Here is a 21774-nt window from a genome sequence, read left to right as displayed (position 1 = left end):
TCCTGTTGCTTCCAGACTTGGTGCACTGGCACTGCTTGTTGTTAAGTAGCAGAGTAAACATTACGTGACTTGGGTGGCTGGAGTCTTTGAAATGTTTTGTGACTTCCTCTGAAACCGCCTGGTATAGAGGTGCTAGGTGGCAGGAAGCTTGGCCCCAGCTATGTACTGGGTCGTAGGTCGTATGCACATTTGTCACACCAAGCGGCGATGCAGCCAGTCAACATGCTCTCTGGAAAACAGACCCCTGTGTTGTTTTAACAATTGATTAGCCTATATTTGGGAAAGCTTCTATTGTGGAATGGAAAACACGTCACCTGTCAGATGAATAATCCAATAGGCCGGTGAGTCAGGTGAGCTATCTGTTTGTTCTGTTACGTGGATAAGGAGTCCCGATTGGCTCTCTGCAGATTAACCTACAGATCCATACATTAATTTTTCCACTGGAAGATTTCAGGTGTGTCTCTCTCCTAAGCCTAGACCTACACTGAGACACTGCAGACTCCTATGTCCTAACGTCGTTGTTTTAAAAGTGTATCTGTAACTCAAACATCCCCCTACTTACAGAGAGTAGCTAAGCCTAGACCTACACTGAGACACTGCAGACTCCTATGTCCTAACGTTGTTGTTTTAAAAGTGTATCTGTAACTCAAACATCCCCCTACTTAGCTAAGCCTAGACCTACACTGAGACACTGCAGACTCCTATGTCCTAACGTTGTTGTTTTAAAAGTGTATCTGTAACTCAAACATCCCCCTACTTAGCTAAGCCTAGACCTACACTGAGACACTGCAGACTCCTATGTCCTAACGTTGTTGTTTTAAAAGTGTATCTGTAACTCAAACATCCCCCTACTTACAGAGAGTAGCTAAGCCTAGACCTACACTGAGACATATACATATTAATAGGGGGCCAGTAACCAAAAGGTTGTGGGTTTGAATCCCGGGGCCGACGAGCTGAAAAACAAAAACAAATATGTCGCTGTGCCCTTGAGCAAGGAACTGAAACCATAATTGGGGGCACTGGACATTGGTGACCCTGGCCGTGACCCCACTCCCTGCGCTTGTCTCAGGGAGAGTTACGATACGCAAGAAAGACATTTCCATTCAAAACACTTGTACAAGTGTGTAACAGGACACATTTAAGCACCCCAGCATTATTAGAATGATATTTTATGAGGTAGTCGGACTTTATGAGGAATTATATTTTCCAGGTCATGTGGCCTTGACGTGTGTGCTGTTCTTGTGTTGTTGTTGTTGGGGGGGAATGTATGGTGGCGTTCCCAAATGGCACCCTAGTCCCTATATAGTGTCTTATGGGCTCTTGTCAAAGTAGTGCACTATATAGTGTCTTATGGGCTCTTGTCAAAGTAGTGCACTATATAGTGTCTTATGGGCTCTTGTCAAAGTAGTGCACTATATAGTGTCTTATGGGCTCTTGTCAAAGTAGTGCACTATATAGTGTCTTATGGGCTCTTGTCAAAGTAGTGCACTATATAGTGTCTTATGGGCTCTTGTCAAAGTAGTGCACTATATAGTGTCTTATGGGCTCTTGTCAAAGTAGTGCACTATATAGTGTCTTATGGGCTCTTGTCAAAGTAGTGCACTATATAGTGTCTTATGGGCTCTTGTCAAAGTAGTGCACTATATAGTGTCTTATGGGCTCTTGTCAAAGTAGTGCACTATATAGTGAATCAGTTTGGATGCTGTCGGAGCCCTGGGATAGGAAATACTTCAAATGCTGTTCTGCGTACGGCTAGTTCACTCACTCAATTAACCCTCTCGCTCTCTCTCGCGCTCTCCCTCTCGCTCGCTCGCTCGCTCACTCTCGTGAGTGATAAATGTCAATGATCCCAAATGTGTTTAAACGTCACACCCCTAATAAGGCCTGAATAATGAACAATTCTGACTGACGTTGTTCTCTTCTCTTCTCTCTCTCCCCACCCTGCCTCACATCTCTCAGGTGGCTGTCGGAGGTGTGACGTCATCGCCCGGTGCTCTTCATCGAGGAGCCGGAATCTGATTGGTCCGTTTGGGTTGCGGCTGGCGGGCTGGCTCCTCCCCCTCCCGGCGGCAGCGTGCGTTCCCAGCTGCCTCCCTGCACCCCGCGCTCGCCCGGCCTGCTCGCCCATGCCCCCGCCACCCCCACCAGGCCCTCCAACGCCATGTGCCTTCCCCACACCATGGAAGCAGCAATGGGGAAGCACGGAGCGAGTCAGGCAGGGTTAGGCCTCGGGGGGCTGGGCCAGGGGGGACGGCGGTGTGGAGGGGTACCACTAGAGCCCTTCGTACACCAGGTGGGAGGGCACACCAGTATGATGCGTTACGACGACCACACGGTGTGTAAACCCCTCATCAGCCGGGAGCAACGCTTCTACGAGTCGCTGCCTCCGGAGATGAAGGAGTTTACAGCAGAGTACAAAGGTAAGAGGAGGAACAGACACATACACACACACACACACGTCAGAACCAAGCACTGGTAGTGTAATGTTACCTGACATGCTCTTAGTTAAACACACGTCATCCATCCATCCATTCATCTGTTCGTCCGTCCATCCATTCATTCATCTGTTCGTCCGTCCATCCATTCATTAATCTGTTCGTCCGTCCGTCCATCTGTTCATCCATCCATCCATTCATCCATCTGTTCGTCCGTCCGTCCATCTATCCATCCATCCATTCATCCATCTGTTCATCCATCTGTTCATCCGTTCGTCCATCTGTTCATTCATCTGTTCATCAGTCCATCTGTTCATCCGTTCGTCCATCTGTTCATCCATCCATTCATTCATTCATCTGTTCATCCATTTATTCATCTGTTCATCAGTCCATCTGTTCATCCGTTCGTCCATCTGTTCATTCATCTGTTCATCAGTCCATCTGTTCATCCGTTCGTCCATCTGTTCATCCATCCATTCATTCATTCATCTGTTCATCCATTTATTCATCTGTTCATCAGTCCATCTGTTCATTCATCGGTTCATCAGTCCATCTGTTCATCCGTTCGTCCATCTGTTCATCCATCCATTCATTCATTCATCTGTTCATCCATTTATTCATCTGTTCATCAGTCCATCTGTTCATTCATCTGTTCATCAGTCCATCTGTTCATTCATCTGTTCATCAGTCCATCTGTTCATCCATCCGTCCATCTGCTCATCAATTCATTCATTCATTCATCTGTTCATCCATTCATTCATCTGTTCATTCATTCATCCGTCCATCCATTCATTCATTCTGACCCAGTACAGAGGTGGGAGGAATGTTCCAATGTCAAATGAATGTCCCTCTGTTCGGATGATGAAAGTGAGTTGAGAGAGAGAGAACCGGAGCACTCCTGCCTCGTGCCATGAAAAGCACTGTGGTTCATCACACGCTGACCGAGGTGCCACTGTGCAACAGTTCAGGGAGTGTTGTGCCACGCAAAACGGCCAAAATCACACTGGCAAAGCTATTACAGTCAGATGGCGTCACTCCTACCCCTCCTAGGGTCCCTCCTCTCCTACCCCTCCTAGGGTCCCTCCTCTCCTACCCCTCCTAGGGTCCCTCCACTCCTACCCCTCCTAGGGTCCCTCCATTCCTACCCCTCCACTCCTACCCCTCCTAGGGTCCCTCCTCTCCTACCCCTCCTAGGGTCCCTCCACTCCTACCCCTCCACTCCTACCCCTCCTAGGGTACCTCCTCTCCTACCCCTCCTAGGATCCCTCCACTCCTACCCCTCCTAGGGTCCCTCCATTCCTACCCCTCCACTCCTACCCCTCCTAGGGTCCCTCCACTCCTACCCCTCCTCCTACCCCTCCTAGGGTCCCTCCACTCCTACCCCTCCTAGGGTCCCTCCATTCCTACCCCTCCACTCCTACCCCGACACTCCTACCCCTCCACTCCTACCCCGACACTCCTACCCCTCCACTCCTATCCCTCCTAGGGTCCCTCCTTGCCTACCCCTCCTAGGGTCTCTCCACTCCTACCCCTCCTAGGGTCTCTCCACTCCTACCCCTCCTAGGGTCCCTCCACTCCTATGGTCTCTCCACTCCTACCCCTCCTAGGGTCCCTCCACTCCTGCCCCTCCTAGGGTCCCTCCACTCCTACCCCTCCTAGGGTCCTTCCACTCCTACCCCACCTCTCCTACCCCTCCTAGGGTCCCTCCACTCCTACCCCTCCTAGGGTCCCTCCTCTCCTACCCCTCCTAGGGTCCCTCCACTCCTACCCCTCCTAGGGTCCCTCCACTCCTACCCCTCCTCTCCTACCCCTCCTAGGGTCCCTCCACTCCTACCCCTCCTAGGGTCCCTCTACTCCTACCCCTCCACTCCTACCCCGACACTCCTACCCCTCCTAGGGTCCCTCCACTCCTACCCCTCCACTCCTATCCCTCCTAGGGTCCCTCCTTTCCTACCCCTCCTAGGGTCTCTCCACTCCTACCCCTCCTAGGGTCTCTCCACTCCTACCCCTCCTAGGGTCCCTCCACTCCTAAACGTTGCAGACAGAAGACAATGAGGACAGAGCTAACTAGAACAAAACAGGACCATGATTCTTTGGGATATTCACAAAATGAATCCATAGACTTGGAGCAGGGATTGTTGACATGTATATATTCTACATGTTGTTTGTTGAAGCATAATTGATCAAAGTTTGCATAATACATTTACCCAGGCTTCCCTTTAAGACTCCATGATGTTTAATCTGTAGGTGCTACCATTTACCCAGGCTTCCCTTTAAGACTCCATGATGTTTAATCTGTAGGTGCTACCATTTACCCAGGCTTCCCCTTTAAGACTCCATGATGTTTAATCTGTAGGTGCTACCATTTACCCAGGCTTCCCTTTTAAGACTCCATGATGTGTAATCTGTAGGTGCTACCATTTACCCAGGCTTCCCTTTAAGACTCCATGATGTTTAATCTGTAGGTGCTACCATTTACCCAGGCTTCCCTTTTAAGACTCCATGATGTTTAATCTGTAGGTGCTACCATTTACCCAGGCTTCCCCTTTAAGACTCCATTATGTTTAATCTGTAGGTGCTACCATTTACCCAGGCTTCCCCTTTAAGACTCCATGATGTTTAATCTGTAGGTGCTACCATTTACCCAGGCTTCCCTTTTAAGACTCCATGATGTTTAATCTGTAGGTGCTACCATTTACCCAGGCTTCCCTTTTAAGACTCCATGATGTTTAATCTGTAGGTGCTACCATTTACCCAGGCTTCCCTTTTAAGACTCCATGATGTTTAATCTGTAGGTGCTACCATTTACCCAGGCTTCCCTTTTAAGACTCCATGATGTTTAATCTGTAGGTGCTACCATTTACCCAGGCTTCCCTTTTAAGACTCCATGATGTTTAATCTGTAGGTGCTACCATTTACCCAGGCTTCCCCTTTAAGACTCCATGATATTTAATCTGTAGGTGCTACAAAGCAGACATTTGTGTCATTAAAAGCTTTACCGTTTTGTTCTTAATAATGAGTAGTATTTTGATTTCAATAACACTTTTCTTACATTTCTTTTTTTATTTTTTATATTGAAAATATCTTTGATTTGGCTAATCTTTCAGTATATTGCTGAACGTAATATACTCTACGTGCAAGGTGTGACTAACTGATGAGGACATTTTTCTTCATTTACGGTGGGTCCGTGTTTCTAAATCCTGAGTAAATCCACAGTGTTATAACGCACGTAGAGCAGCACGCCTGCCTCCCCAGCCAGCCATCTGTGTTTGGGATGGCATCATTTGGTCTAATCAATCATTTTGAGTTAGACAGCTATTAAAAGCACTGCAGTGGAAATAGCTGTGGTGTTGGCTCTCGTCTGATTGTGGTCGGTGGTTCTGCCTCTGGCTGTGGTGTTGGCTCTGGCTGTGGTCTGTGGTGTTGGCTCTGGCTGTGGTCTGTTTTGTTGGCTCTGGCTGTGGTCTGTGGTGTTGGCTCTGACTGTGGTCTGTGGTGTTGGCTCTGGCTGTGGTCTGGCTGTGGTGTTGGCTGTGGTCTGGCTGTGGTCTGTGGTGTTGGCTCTCGTCTGGCTGTGGTCTGTGGTGTTGGCTCTGGCTGTGGTGTTGGCTCTTGCTGTGGTCTGTGGTGTTGGCTCTCATCTGGCTGTGGTCTGGCTGTGGTCTGGTCTGGCTGTGGTGCTGGTGCTGGTTCTGGTCTGGCTGTGGTCTGTGGTGCTGGTTCTGGTCTGTCTGTGGTGTTGGCTCTCGTCTGGCTGTGGTCTGTGGTGTTGGCTCTGGTCTGGCTGTGGTCTGTGGTGTTGGCTCTGGTCTGGCTGTGGTCTGGTCTGGCTCTGGTCTGTGGTTCCTGTAGGAGGAGGCAGTGAGAGATCTGTACCGTGTCTCTCAGCGGTTAATTTTAGGAGAATGTACTGTTCTATTTCCTGACAGAGGACTTGAGGTCACACTCTAACATACCTGGTATCCGTCAGGAGGAGAAAGGGTACGGTATTACATGATGTCCTCGTAGGAGGCTTTATTCACAGACTTTATTGTTGCTCTAGGTAGATAGACGTTGAAAAGGTCCAACTATTTTTTTTTCCCCCCTTGTAAAAATATTTCCATTGAGAGAGTTTTTTATTGTCTTGCTTACTATACTGAGATACATTGAAATCCAACAGAGTAGAACCTCAATTTACTGAGTGCTGCCAGGTGTATATATATATATATATATACTAGAGGTCGACCGATTATGATTTTTCAAAGCCGATACCGACTATTGGAGGACCAAAAAAGCCGATACCGATTATTGGAGGACCAAAAAAGCCGATACCGATTATTCGGCCGATTTTAAAAATAAATTCAAAATAATAATAAAAATAAAAAAATCTTTACATTTTTTATTTTTAATAATGACAATTACAACAATACTGAATGAGCACTTATTTTAAGTTAATATAATACATCAATAAAATCAATTTAGCCTCAAATAAATAATGAAACATGTTCAATTTGGTTTAAATAATGCAAAAACAAAGTGTTGGAGAAGAAAGTAATGTGTGCCATGTAAAATGTGTGCCATGTAAAAAAGCTAACGTTTCAGTTCCTTGCTCAGAACATGAGAACATAATGAAAGTTGGTGGTTCCTTTTAACATGAGACTTCAATATTCCAAATGTAAGAGGTTTTAGGTTGTAGGTAATATAGTATTTATAGGACTATTTCTCTCTATACCATTTGTATTTCATTAACCTTTGACTATTGGATGTTCTTATAGGCACTATAGTATTGCCAGTGTAACAGTATAGCTTCCGTCCCCCTCCCTGCCCCTACCTGGGCTCGAACCAGCAATACAACGACAACAGCCACACTCAAAGCATCGTTACCCATCGCTCCACAAAAGCTGCAGCCCTTGCAGCGCAAGAGGAATAACTACCCCAAATCTAAAAGCGAGTGACGTTTGAAACAGTATTAGCGCACACCCAGCTAACTAAAGTGCTGTTTGAATGAATGATTACGGGCCTGCTGCTGCTCAGTCAGACTGCTCTATCAAATCACATAATAATACACAGAAATACGAGCCTTTGGTCATTAATATGGTCGAATCCGGAACCGTTCGGTATTTTATCTTACGTGGTTGGCCATCCTGCACAACCAGCATCTCTCCAGGAGGATGGTTGGCCGTCCTGCACAACCAGCATCTCTCCAGGAGGATGGTTGGCCGTCCTGCACACCCAGTATCTCTCCAGGAGGATGGTTGGCCGTCCTGCACACCCAGTATCTCTCCAGGAGGATGGTTGGCCGTCCTGCACAACCAGCATCTCTCCAGGAGGATGGTTGGTCGTCCTGCACACCCAGTATCTCTCCAGGAGGATGGTTGGCCGTCCTGCACACCCAGTATCTCTCCAGGAGGATGGTTGGCCGTCCTGCACACCCAGTATCTCTCCAGGAGGATGGTTGTCCGTCCTGCACACCCAGTATCTCTCCAGGAGGATGGTTGGCCGTCCTGCACACCCAGTATCTCTCCAGGAGGATGGTTGGCCGTCCTGCACACCCAGTATCTCTCCAGGAGGATGGTTGGCCGTCCTGCACACCCAGTATCTCTCCAGGAGGATGGTTGGCCGTCCTGCACACCCAGTATCTCTCCAGGAGGATGGTTGGCCGTCCTGCACACCCAGTATCTCTCCAGGAGGATGGTTGGCCGTCCTGCACACCCAGTATCTCTCCAGGAGGATGGTTGGCCGTCCTGCACACCCAGTATCTCTCCAGGAGGATGGTTGGCCGTCCTGCACACCCAGTATCTCTCCAGGAGGATGGTTGGCCGTCCTGCACACCCAGTATCTCTCCAGGAGGATGGTTGGCCGTCCTGCACAACCAGCATCTCTGCAGGAGGATGGTTGGCCGTCCTGCACACCCAGTATCTCTCCAGGAGGATGGTTGGCCGTCCTGCACACCCAGTATCTCTCCAGGAGGATGGTTGGCCGTCCTGCACAACCAGCATCTCTGCAGGAGGATGGTTGGCCGTCCTGCACACCCAGTATCTCTCCAGGAGGATGGTTGGCCGTCCTGCACACCCAGTATCTCTCCAGGAGGATGGTTGGCCGTCCTGCACAACCAGCATCTCTGCAGGAGGATGGTTGGCCGTCCTGCACACCCAGTATCTCTCCAGGAGGATGGTTGGCCGTCCTGCACACCCAGTATCTCTCCAGGAGGATGGTTGGCCGTCCTGCACAACCAGCATCTCTGCAGGAGGATGGTTGGCCGTCCTGCACACCCAGTATCTCTCCAGGAGGATGGTTGGCCGTCCTGCACACCCAGTATCTCTCCAGGAGGATGGTTGGCCGTCCTGCACAACCAGCATCTCTCCAGGAGGATGGTTGGTCGTCCTGCACACCCAGTATCTCTCCAGGAGGATGGTTGGCCGTCCTGCACACCCAGCATCTCTCCAGGAAGATGGTTGGCCGTCCTGCACACCCAGCATCTCTCCAGGAGGATGGTTGGCCGTCCTGCACACCCAGCATCTCTCCAGGAGGATGGTTGGCCGTCCTGCACACCCAGCATCTCTCCAGGAGGATGGTTGGCCACCCTGCAACAAAGCAATTACAACCAAATAGTTTTTGTCTTCTATAAAATGATTCCCTCATTCAATGAACCAAGGATCAAATGGCTAAGATGGGCGAGGTAGCAAACTAAGATATTTATCTATTTGTAAGGTCAAAAATATTCCATGTTCAGGGGAGACCTTGACCTTATAGGAGTTACTTTAGGACATGGCACATGACATTGACCATAATTCACACTAATAGTTAACTAGCGAGAACCAGCCAAACGACACAATATGTTTGGAATTGGCTATCTTGTTAGTCTGTTGTGTTTTTCATTATTTTACCTGCTGTGTAATGTCTCTCTCCTCTGGCTATGGGCCACAGGCACACACAGGTGATGCACACATCACTTTCCCAGGATTTTCATTGCTGACCAAAAATGAGCTACAACTGGACAAATAACTCACTAACTAGCAATGAATTTCTAAAATTACCTTAAAAAAAAAAAACCCTGCATGATTTTAAAAAACGGCTTGTTCCTGTCAATGCAGGTCTACAACAATTATACTCTGAGATGGGGAGGACAGTGTGTAAAACATTACGTCTGGAGGCCATTGATCCAGTTCTGATGGGACTGGCCTAATTGTTTGATATAGTTTTTGTATATTTTTTTAAAATATATTTTTATTTAACTATATTCATCTCGTCTATTTTGTTTTTCAACTTCCCCCGGGTAATCGGACTAGCGAATTTTCAACTTTTAAATTAAAAGTAACCTAGTTAATATGAAGTGGAAAAGTAGCTGGCTGAAAATGAGTAACCGGCTGATGACGTAACTGCCGGTGCTAATGGAAAACACTGTCAACGTGGTCCTATTGAGTTTGGTAGGTAGCCTAGCAGTTAAGAGCGATGGGTTTTTGGTTCGAATCCCCGAGCCGAATAAGTGAAAAATCTGTATGTGCCCTTGAGCAAGGCACTTAACCCAAATTGTTCCTGTAAGTGGCTCTGGATAGGACCGTAGGCTAAATGCAGTGGTCTAAAGCACTGCATCTCAGTGCTAGAGGCGTCACTACAGACCCTGGTTCGATTTCAGGCTGTATCACAACCGGCCAGGGTTTGGGAGTCCCATAGGGCGGTAGCGCAATTGTCCCAGCGTCGTTAGGGTGTCTCTATTGCAGAGACTTTGATATTACCGAACGCAATCGATATGGTGGAAAAAAAGTGAATCAGTGGATCCAGTGGAAAGAATTCTTATTGGAGAGTCTTTCAAAAGAGAACCACGCCCCCTTCCCTCAGGCTGTGCATGTTTCTAACACAAAACGGCAACGGTAAGTGTCCCCACTTGAGTGACGACTGCTCACATCCAATGCTTGGATGAGCACTTTGGGACCTACTTCCCAATCCGTTTGACTGTGATCCTGGCTCAGTTGATATGCCAGTAAGTGAAATCGAACAGCTGAAGGAACTGCATTCACAGGTCACGACGGAGGAGCTTTGGTTTCTGACTCTGAGCATTAATGCCGCTTTCAAAACAACTTGGAACTCGGATAACTCTGTTCAAGACAACTAGGAACTTGGGGGGGGGGGGGCTACCTCCGACTGGGGGAAATCATTTTGAATGGTCATCCAACTCAGGAACTCTGGAGTTCCGACTTGAAGATTCATGACATCATGATTTGACCTAGTTTTTTCCCGACTTTCCTAGTTGTCTTGAAAGCACCATAAAACCCATTAGTACCCTTCTCCAGCTCATATCTGTGTGAAGCTGGATTCAGTGCTCTCGTCTGCATTAAAACCAAATATCCATCCAGGTTGGATTTGACAGTAGAGATGAGGTGTGCGCTATCAACCACGCCCCCTGACATGCGTCAAACACACCCAATCTCATTAGTGGAGGTGAGATAAGATGTGTCAGACTCATTTTCAATTGACTGTCACAGCCCCACATGAACAGTATGTGATGGTGAGTTGAGAAGACAATCAGAAATACTGTTAGAATGTTTTACAATTGACTTCCAAAGCCCCAAATAAAACAAGGTAAACATTGGCCGTTAACTACAGTGCATTTGGAAACGTTCCAGCCTCAATCTACACACGATACCCCATAACGACAAAGCAAAACCAGGTTTTTAGAAATGTTTGCAATTTTTTATTTTTTTAAATCAACTGAAATATCACCCAAGTATTCAGACCCTTTACTCTGTACTTTGTTGAATCACCTTTTGCAGTGATTACAGCCTCGAGTCTTCTTGGGTATGATGCTACACGCTTGGCACACCTGAATTTGGGAAGTTTCTCCCATTCTTCTCTGCAGATCCTCTCAAGCTCTGTCAGGTTGGATGGGGAGCGTTGCTGCACAGCTATTTTCAGGTCTCTCCGGAGATGTTTGATCGGGTTCAAGTCAGGGCTCTGATTGTGCAACAAGGACATTCAGAAACTTGTCCCGAAGCCACTCCTGTGTTGTCTTGGCTGCGTGATTAGGGTCGTAGTCCTGTTGGAAGGTGAACCTTGGCCCCAGTCTGAGGTCCTGAGCGTTCTGGAGCAGGTTTTCATCAAGGATCTCTGTACTTTGCTTCGTTAATCTTTCCTCGATCCTGACTAATCTCCCAGTCCCAGTCCCTGCCACTGAAAACATCCCCACAGCATGATGCTGCCACCACCGTGCTTCACCGTAGAGATGGTGCCAGGTTTCCTCCAGATGTGACGCTTGGCATTCAGGCCAAAGAATTCAATCTTGGTTTCATCAGACCATAGAATCTTATTGTTCATGGTCTGAGAGTCTAGGTGCCTTGTGGCAAACTCCAAGTGGGCTGTCATGTGCCTTTTACTGAGGAGTGGCTTCTATTTGGCCACTCTAAAGGCCTGATTTGATTGAATGCTGCAGAGATGGTTGTCAATCTGGGAAGTTCTCCCATCTCCACAGAGGAACTCTGGTGCTCTGTCAGAGTGACCATCGGGTTCTTGGTCACCTCCCTGACCAAGTCCCTTCTCCCCCGATTGCTCAGTTTGGCCAGGCGGCCAGATCTAGGAAGAGTCTTGGTGGTTCCACACTTCTTCCATTTAAGAATGATGGAGGCCACTGTGTTCTTTGGGACCTTCAATGCTGCAGACATTTCTTTGGTACCCTTCCCCAGATCTGTGCCTTGACACAATCCTGTCTCGGAGCTCTACGGACAATTCCTTCGAACTCATGGCTTGGCTTTTGCTATCAACTGTGGGACATTAAATATAATTATTTGTGCCTTTCCAAATCATGTCCAATCAATTGAATTTACCACAGGTGGACTCCAATCAAGTTGTTGAAACATCTCAAGGATGACCAATGGAAACAGGATGTACCTGAGCTCAATTTCGAGTCTCACAGCAAAGGGTCTGAATACGTCTGAATATTTCTGTTTATATTTCATGAATTTTCAAACACTTGCTTTGTCATGGGGTATTGTGTGTAGATTGATGAGGGAGAAAAATGTATATATTGTGGAATAAGGCTGTAACGTAACATGAGGAAAAAGTGAAGGGATCTGAATACTTTACATTATTTATTTCCCATGGTTGGGGTCGCGAGAATTTTCAGATATTAAAATGGGGTTGTGGGCCAAAAAAAAAGTATGGGTACCTCTGAGTTGGATCGACATGGCCCTATGGGAAGCCCCGAGTTGGATCGACATGGCCCTATGGGAAGCCCCGAGTTGGATCGACATGGCCCTATGGGAACCCCTGAGTTGGATCGACATGGCCCTATGGGAAGCCCTGAGTTGGATCGACATGGCCCTATGGGAAGCCCTGAGTTGGATCGACATGGCCCTGTTCCGTGCTGCTGAGCTCAGTTAGCTGTTGTTGCATGAAAGAGAAGTCTCAAAATAAAAAGTCTCAAAATAGGAGTGCTGATCTGGGATCAGGTCCCATCGGTCCATGTCTTCTTGTTTGTCATGTTGTAGTGCTGATCTGGGATCAGGTCCCATCGGTCCATGTCTTCTTGTTTGTTATGTTGTAGTGCTGATCTGGGATCAGGTCCCATCGGTCCATGTCTTCTTGTTTGTTATGTTGTAGTGCTGATCTGGGATCAGGTCCCATCGGTCCATGTCTTCTTGTTTGTTATGTTGTAGTGCTGATCTGGGATCAGGTCCCATCTGTCCATGTCTTCTTCTTTGTTATGTTGTAAAAGGTGAAGCTTTTTGAATATGTGCTCATGCCAGGGGCTCACCTGGGATTGAACCAGTCTGTGTGTAAGAGCTCTGAACACACACACAGGCTGAATATTTAATGGTCATTAAACTGATCCCTGACAGAATTAGCTGTCTGTTTCAGGAGTACAGTTACACTGCTGTGCTCACATAATCACGTTTTCTCCTCTTACGCTCTCTGGCTGTCTCTCACTTACACACGTAAGCACAGATGGTCTTCCCCTGACATCAGCCTTGTCTCCATTGGCTAAGCGGTGTTGAACCCTGGTCGGCTGGTGACATCATCTAGGCCGGATCTGAGAGTCTAAAACCTTAGCTGCTGTCTAACCATCCATCCATCCATCCATCCGTCCATCTCTATCCATCATTCATCATCTATCTATCCATTATCCATCATCTATCTATCAAGAGTCAGCAGGAGAGGAGAGAGGCTAAGAGCATTTACCCACTGCTGCCCTTCCCCATCCAACCTGATACTTCCCCCGCCCTGCCGTCCCCCGCCGCCCTGCCGTCCCCCGCTCTGTCGTCCCCCGCCATGCCGTGCCCTGTCGTCCCCCGCTCTGCTGTCCCCCGCCCTGTCGTCCCCCACCCTTCCCTACACCACCCCATCCTTCCCTGCCCTAGCTGTGTTTTTTTGTAGCCCACGTGGGAGAGTTTGTAAAACTGACAAGGCTACATTGTAGTTACCTTTTAATAGAGAAGGTTTTTGGGAAAGTCTTTCCATCAACCAGAAGACTGTTTTCGTTAGCATCATTGCTAACGGCTACACAAAATGGTTGACGCTCGTACCGCACACACAGGGCATTCCCATTGTCTCTTCAGAAAGTTTCAGGAAATGCCCCTACTCTACCTTTCCCTACCTCGCCCGCCTCCTTCTCTCTCTGAGTGGCTAGCATCATTTACCCACTCTGGCCCCACCCTGCCGGTCTCTCTCTACTGTAATCTTTCACCTACACATTCTCTACCACTCTAGAATGAATCAAAGAGGAGATGGATGAGTCCTATTTCTGTCTCTCTCTCTCTCTCTCTCCTGTTCCCTCTCAACCTCTCCCTAACCCTGACGTTGTGACAGACTGCCTGGCCAGATGAGATGACATTCACCTCTATCTCCTATAAACCTGAACCCATATCGTTTCCCTTTCCCTGCTCATCTTACACTCTGGTGGTATTTTCCTGTAGTTTCAGGTTTCTGACAGCACATTATGTCTCATCAGTCTTTCCCATGGAAGACCCTTATTATCATCAAAATATTTAACGCAGGCTTATTTTTATTCCGTACACATTTTACATTTTCATAAGATTTTCCATACTCTATAATCCAATGAAAAAAAAAATAAATTAAACATTGTAATGTATCCAGAAATATTTCAAATGTAATTGTGTAAATCACCCACCCAAGTGCATCTTCTGCCCTCTCCTCTAGGCATGGTGTTGGTATGTTTTGAGGGGGATATTGACGGATACATCAACTTGGTAGCGTACCCGTACGTGGAGAGCGAGATCCTGGACCACGAGGACCTACCGGAGAGGGACCAACCCCGGAGGAAACACTCCCGGCGCAGCCTCCTCCGCTCCACCTCCGAGATCAAAGAGGAGAGGCTACCACACGAGAGCGACAGCACTGAGAAGTGAGTAGAGCACTGGGGATAGGGAATGGTGTGTGTCTACCTCCTGAGATCAAGGAGGAGAGGCTACCACACGAGAGCGACAGCACTGAGAAGTGAGTAGAGCAGTAGGGATAGGGAATGGTGTGTGTCTACCTCCTGAGATCAAGGAGGAGAGGCTACCACACGAGAGCGACAGCACTGAGAAGTGAGTAGAGCAGTAGGGATAGGGAATGGTGTGTGTCTACCTCCTGAGATCAAGGAGGAGAGGCTACCACACGAGAGCGACAGCACTGAGAAGTGAGTAGAGCAGTGGGGATAGGGAATGGTGTGTGTCTACCTCCTGAGATCAAGGAGGAGAGGCTACCACACGAGAGCGACAGCACTGAGAAGTGAGTAGGACCCAGTTGCTTGATTTGTTCATATGATAGACTAAAATAATGTAGGTTGGCTATAACTAAGTTGAATATGTTGTGATGCCCCTGGGTTTGTGTTTCGGTGGCCTGCGTTAGTTGTTAACCTGTGTTCCCGTGTGTTGTTCAGGAGCTACACACAGAAGGGAGAGACATGTACGACAGACCTACTGTAGGCCTGCTGAGACGTCATGTAGGACAGGCCTGCTGAGACGCCGCGTAGGACAGGCCTGCTGAGACGCCGCGTAGGACAGGCCTGCTGAGACGTCGCGTAGGACAGGCCTGCTGAGACGCCGCGTAGGACAGGCCTGCTGAGACGCCGCGTAGGACAGGCCTGCTGAGACGTCGCGTAGGACAGGCCTGCTGAGACGTCGCGTAGGACAGGCCTGCTGAGACGCCGCGTAGGACAGGCCTGCTGAGACGCCGCGTAGGACAGGCCTGCTGAGACGCCGCGTAGGACAGGCCTGCTGAGACGCCGCGTAGGACAGGCCTGCTGAGACGCCGCGTAGGACAGGCGTGCTGAGACGCCGCGTAGGACAGGCGTGCTGAGACGCCGCGTAGGACAGGCCTGCTGAGACGCCGCGTAGGACAGGCCTGCTGAGAAGCCGCGTAGGACAGGCCTGCTGAGACGCCGCGTAGGACAGGCCTGCTGAGAGAAATTAACATTAAATTATATGGCAACAGCTAAGGTGGACATTCCTGCAGTCAGCATGCCAATTTCCCGCTCCCTCAAAACTTGAGACATCTGTGGCATTTCAGTGCCCTTTTATAGTCCCCAGCACAAGGTGCACCTGTGTAATGATCATGCTGTTTTAATCAGCTTCTTGATATGCCACACCTGTCAGGTGGATGGATTATCTTGGCAAAGGATAAAATGGTCGCTAACAGAGATGTAAACACATTCGTACTGAACATTTGAGAGAAATTAGCTTTTTTTTTTTGAGTGTCTGGGATCTATTATTTCAGCTCATGAAACACGGGTCCGACATTTACACGTTGATTTTACGGGATCTATAGGGGATCAATTTACTACTTTAAAATGGGTCCAATGAAATGTGGATGTTGTAGGTCTGCCTGTAGCCTACTTCACCAGTATGATCCACGAGTCAGAAAAAGTGAGCAATTTATTCTGAAATGATCATGGAAATTAAAAAGGAAATAGATTCATATTTCTAACAATAATAACAATCTTGTTTTTATATTTACCTGTTGTTGTTATGAATAGGCATGCCATCATATATCCCCCCGTCTGCAACAAAATACTAATCTAATCTGCCTGTTTGCAATGGAATGCTTCAACCACTAGAACCCGAGCGGACACATGGTTTAAAAGTTACCAGGAAGTCAAGCACATTCTCACATCTATTCAGTTTTTAGATATGACAACTTTTGAGTGAAAACTGGCACACCCATCTTTTGGGGGTCTATTTTTGTAGATGCGTATAGTTTCTACATGAGGCCCCTGGAGCTCCTGATCCACACTTGACATGTTGTGGTGCTGTAGTTGACCTGTTAGTTGACCTGCGGCTCCAGATCCACACTGACATGCTTTAGTTAACCAGCGGTCTCTCCTGTGTTAACCCTGTTGTCCCTGTGTCCTCTCCCTCCAGTCTCCAGGAGCTGAAGAGTCCTCGTCTAGAGCTCCAGATCCACACTGACATGCTTTAGTTTAACCAGCGGTCTCTCCTGTGTTAACCCTGTTGTCCCTGTGTCCTCTCCCTCCAGTCTCCAGGAGCTGAAGAGTCCTCGTCTAGAGCTCCAGATCTACAGTGATATTCCCTTCCAGATGCTGGATAACAACAGCGGCTTGGGCTCAGAGAAGATCAGCCACAACCCCTGGAGCCTCCGCTGTCACAGGCAGCAGCTCAGCCGCATGAGATCAGAGTCCAAGGACAGGAAGCTCTACAGTATCCCTTTTATTTAACTAGACAAGTCAGTTAAGAACACATTCTTATTTTACAATGGACGGCCTACCCCCCCGGCCAAACCCGGACGATACTGGGCCAATTGTGCGCCGCCCTACGGGACTCCCAATCACGGCCGGTTGTGATACAGCCTGGATTCGAACCAGGGACTGTAGTGGCGCCTCTTGCACTGAGATGCAGTGCCTTAGACCGCTACGCCACTCGACATCAAAACCTATTTAGCCATCTATCAATGCCTTGTTATATCTGCTGGGTTCTTTAGTTAGTATAGTAACACAAATCAAACAGACGTTTGGAAGCTCAGCAGAATCACGTACCAGGAAGATGTTTCTACTTATTCAGGAACAGGATGCACAATGGCTCAATGCTCCTGATAATGAGGCAATGTTTTCCTTATTGAGCGTTACGGTCCTCATGTTGAGGTGTCTGGGACTGACTCAACCAATCAATGAGGATCCATCAGTCTCCTGTTTCCATGTTGTTGCCTAACCAGATAGATAGACGGGGTTAGATGGTAGATAAACAGAGGGTAAGTGCTAACTGGGTTAAGTTCAACTTTCCTTGATTAGGTACCTGGAACTGAGACTGATCATTTCCCTCATTGATTAGTTAATTTAGTTCTATATTCACGCTTACCTTTATCAGACAGGGTGAGGGGAAAGGATCAGGATACTTACCTTAACCAGACAGGATGAGGAGAAAAGATCAGGATACTTACCTTAACCAGACAGGATGAGGAGAAAATATCAGGATACTTACCTTAACCAGACAGGATGAGGATACTTACCTTAACCAGACAGGATGAGGATACTTACCTTAACCAGACAGGATGAGGAGAAAATATCAGGATACTTACCTTAACCAGACAGGATGAGGGGAAAAGATCAGGATACTTACCTTAACCAGACCGGATGAGGAGAAAAGATCAGGATACTTACCTTAACCAGACAGGATGAGGATACTTACCTTAACCAGACAGGATGAGGATACTTACCTTAACCAGACAGGATGAGGGGGACAGAAAAGGACAGACACATGGAAGGATAAACAGAGGGAAAGCGCTGACAGGGGAGTTGACCAATGACCTGGTCAAGTTGAACAAACACGATCTATCTGACTCCATTACCTGAACGAGGCATTGGTCAGGAGTAGTGTTACAACCCTCCTGTCCTTAACGGACCCTGGGAGTTGTCTGGTGATCTAACCTGTCAAAGTAGGCCGTGGGAAAAGACCTGGGCTCACACCAACCTCTGTCCCAAATGGAACGCCGGTCTCTATATAGTCAATAGGGCTCCATTTGGGACACAAGCCTGGAGTTTGAGGTGCTTCCCGAAATGTAGAAATCACAGCAAGGGCACTACTCGAGAGCTACACCCTTCTTTCCCAACTGTCAAAGTAGTGTCAGGTTCTTCACTGACCACCTCACCACAGGAACCAAATATTATCAGAAGATAATATCATGTTGTACTTAACAATCTGGGGAATTCCTCAACTTTAGTCTACTGTGTGTTTGTCTCAAAATGCACCCTATTTCCCTACATAGTGCACTACTTTTGACCAGAGCTCTATGGGCCCTGGTCAAAAGTAGTGCACTATATAGGGGAATAGGGTGCCATTTTTGGAAGTTGTCCTGTATCTACGATGGCCTGCGAGTGAACGAGCGGTTTGATTGTTTAAGGCGCTTAGTTCAAGTTCACTGTGTACCTGACTGTCGGTCCTTCCTGTCTTAGCTGACGTGAGCCCCCATGTTAAAGGAGAACACTGTCTCCTGCGTCTCTCTCTCACATGTACAGCGGCAGCAGAAACTAGAGACGGCGGGGGGGGGGGGGGGGGGGGGGGTAGATTGGACTTTCCACTGTGCTCACACATTCTTCTTGCTCCTTTTAGTTTTTTTTTTTTTGCACACTGAGAGGAAAAAGATTACAATTATATTTTACTGAGACTTGACTCCTGCACGTTAAACGGTCTCATTTGGGTTCAAAAGTTAAGAAAAGCTAAAGAGATTGACTGTCTGAATTGTTTTTATATTTTTTTTTCAGTCCTCAAAAGTGGTTGAAAGTCGAGTTCAATGTCCATGTCTTACCAGGCCATCTGTTTTGTCGATCCAGATGTAGTCCTCTGGCCCAATCACCAATGAAGTTTAATTTAGACCTATAGAATGATCCAGCTGTAGTCCTCTGGCCCAATCACCAATGCAGTTTAATTTAGACCTATAGAATGATCCAGCTGTAGTCCTCTGGCCCAATCACCAATGCAGTTTAATTTAGACCTATAGAATGATCCAGCTGTAGTCCTCTGGCCCAATCACCAATGAAGTTTAATTTAGACCTATAGAATGATCCAGCTGTAGTCCTCTGGCCCAATCACCAATGCAGTTTAATTTAGACCTATAGAATGATCCAGCTGTAGTCCTCTGGCCCAATCACCAATGCAGTTTAATTTAGACCTATAGAATGATCCAGCTGTAGTCCTCTGGCCCAATCACCAATGCCGTTTAATTTAGACCTATAGAATGATCCAGCTGTAGTCCTCTGGCCCAATCACCAATGCAGTTTAATTTAGACCTATAGAATGATCCAGCTGTAGTCCTCTGGCCCAATCACCAATGCAGTTTAATTTAGACCTATAGAATGATCCAGCTGTAGTCCTCTGGCCCAATCACCAATGCCGTTTAATTTAGACCTATAGAATGATCCAGCTGTAGTCCTCTGGCCCAATCACCAATGCAGTTTAATTTAGACCTATAGAATGATCCAGCTGTAGTCCTCTGGCCCAATCACCAATGCAGTTTAATTTAGACCTATAGAATGATCCAGCTGTAGTCCTCTGGCCCAATCACCAATGAAGTTTAATTTAGACCTATAGAATGATCCAGATGTAGTCCTCTGGCCCAATCACCAATGCAGTTTAATTTAGACCTATAGAATGATCACTATGATGACACATATGCCTGGGGTTTAAAGAATGCTCAACAATTCTAGACCAGAACAATTTACCACAGAGTAGCACAAGGCTGTGATATAGTGTAGTGGACTACTGTTGGCTGTGATATAGTGTAGTGGACGACTGTTGGCTGTGATGTAGTGGATGACTGTTAGCTGTGATATAGTGTAGCGGACGACTGTTGGCTGTGATATAGTGTAGCGGACGACTGTTGGCTGTGATATAGTGTAGTGGAAGACTGTTGGCTGTGATATAGTGTAGTGGAAGACTGTTGGATGTGATATAGTGTAGTGGACAACTGCTGGCTGTGATATAGTGTAGTGGAAGACTGTTGGCTGTGATATAGTGTAGTGGACGACTGCTGGCTGTGATATAGTGTAGTGGAAGACTGTTGGCTGTGATATAGTGTAGTGGAAGACTGTTGGATGTGATATAGTGTAGTGGACGACTGCTGGCTGTGATATAGTGTAGTGGAAGACTGTTGGCTGTGATACAGTGTTGTGGACAACTGTTGGCTGTGATATAGTGTAGTGGATGACTGTTGGCTGTGTTATACCAGCTAAACTATGCTGTGTTATACCAGCTAAACTATACTGTGTTATACCAACTAAACTATGAAATGCTATGTTATACCAACTAAACTATGCTGTGTTATACCAACTAAACTATGAAATACTATGTTATACCAACTAAACTATGCTGTGTTATACCAGCTAAACTATACTGTGTTATACCAACTAAACTATGCTGTGTTATACCAGCTAAACTATACTGTGTTATACCAACTAAACTATACTGTGTTATACCAACTAAACTATGCTGTGTTATACCAACTAAACTATGAAATACTATGTTATACCAACTAAACTATACTGTGTTATACCAACTAAACTATACTGTGTTATACCAACTAAACTATGAAATACTATGTTATACCAACTAAACTATGCTGTGTTATACCAACTAAACTATACTATGTTATACCAACTAAACTATACTGTGTTATACCAACTAAACTATACTGTGTTATACCAACTAAACTGTTACAAGAGTACTATTGAATGAAATTAAGTGAGACTTTGACTTCCTTTTAAATCTGACACCTCCCCTGTGTAACTGGTGGGATCTGACCCCTGGTCTCCCACTCAATAATCCAAGGTCTTGACCTTGAAGAGCAATTGCCCTCTGGACCGAGGTTGCCACTGATTTGCAGTCACAGGCAGGGTGTGAGTCCCGAAGAGAGAGAGAGAGAGAGATAATTCCTTGAGTGACTTTTTAAACGTTTAGATAATTAACCTTGGAATAGAGTGTTGTCTCCTTGACCTCTCACCTCTCCCAGAGTTTCTGCTCCTGGAGAACGTGGTTCACCTCTTCAGCTACCCGTGCATCCTGGACCTGAAGATGGGCACGCGGCAGCACGGGGACGATGCCTCGGAGGAGAAGGCAGCCAGGCAGATGCAGAAGTGCGAGCAGAGCACCTCCGCCACCCTGGGGGTGCGTGTCTGTGGGATGCAGGTGAGCCCAGAGTTTTTTTTTTTGTTTGTTTTTCAAACTTTTATTTCACCTGAAAGTTTTTAAAGCTCTGTTTTTTTTTTTACAACGGGAGATCTAGCCAAGACAACAGAAAACACATCGGCATAGACTACCACTTAGAATGCATGCCCAATACACTGCTTCCTTCTACATTTGTATGTTCAGTTTGGGTTTCAGTTTATTTCACCTTTATTTAACCAGGTAAGCTAGTTGAG

General features: G+C 47.1%; 1 protein-coding gene across 2 annotated transcripts in view; it reads left to right on the top strand.

Annotated features, from left to right (window-relative positions):
* LOC110529054 (inositol hexakisphosphate kinase 1) overlaps positions 1-21774 on the top strand; it is a 70032-nt gene that overhangs the window by 36457 nt on the left and 11801 nt on the right. For both annotated transcript variants that reach the window (XM_036984256.1, XM_036984257.1), the window contains exons 2-5: positions 1960-2420; positions 14565-14769; positions 16884-17065; positions 21366-21541. In XM_036984256.1, the coding sequence (XP_036840151.1) occupies positions 2162-2420; positions 14565-14769; positions 16884-17065; positions 21366-21541 (822 nt within the window). In that variant the 5' untranslated portion in view covers positions 1960-2161. The remainder of the gene's footprint in view (positions 1-1959; positions 2421-14564; positions 14770-16883; positions 17066-21365; positions 21542-21774) is intronic.

Source organism: Oncorhynchus mykiss, chromosome 7 (genome assembly GCF_013265735.2).
Source record: "Oncorhynchus mykiss isolate Arlee chromosome 7, USDA_OmykA_1.1, whole genome shotgun sequence".
NCBI lineage: Eukaryota > Metazoa > Chordata > Actinopteri > Salmoniformes > Salmonidae > Oncorhynchus > Oncorhynchus mykiss.
The sequence above is the reverse complement of the archived record's forward strand: the minus strand, read 5'-3'. Positions and strand labels throughout refer to the sequence as shown.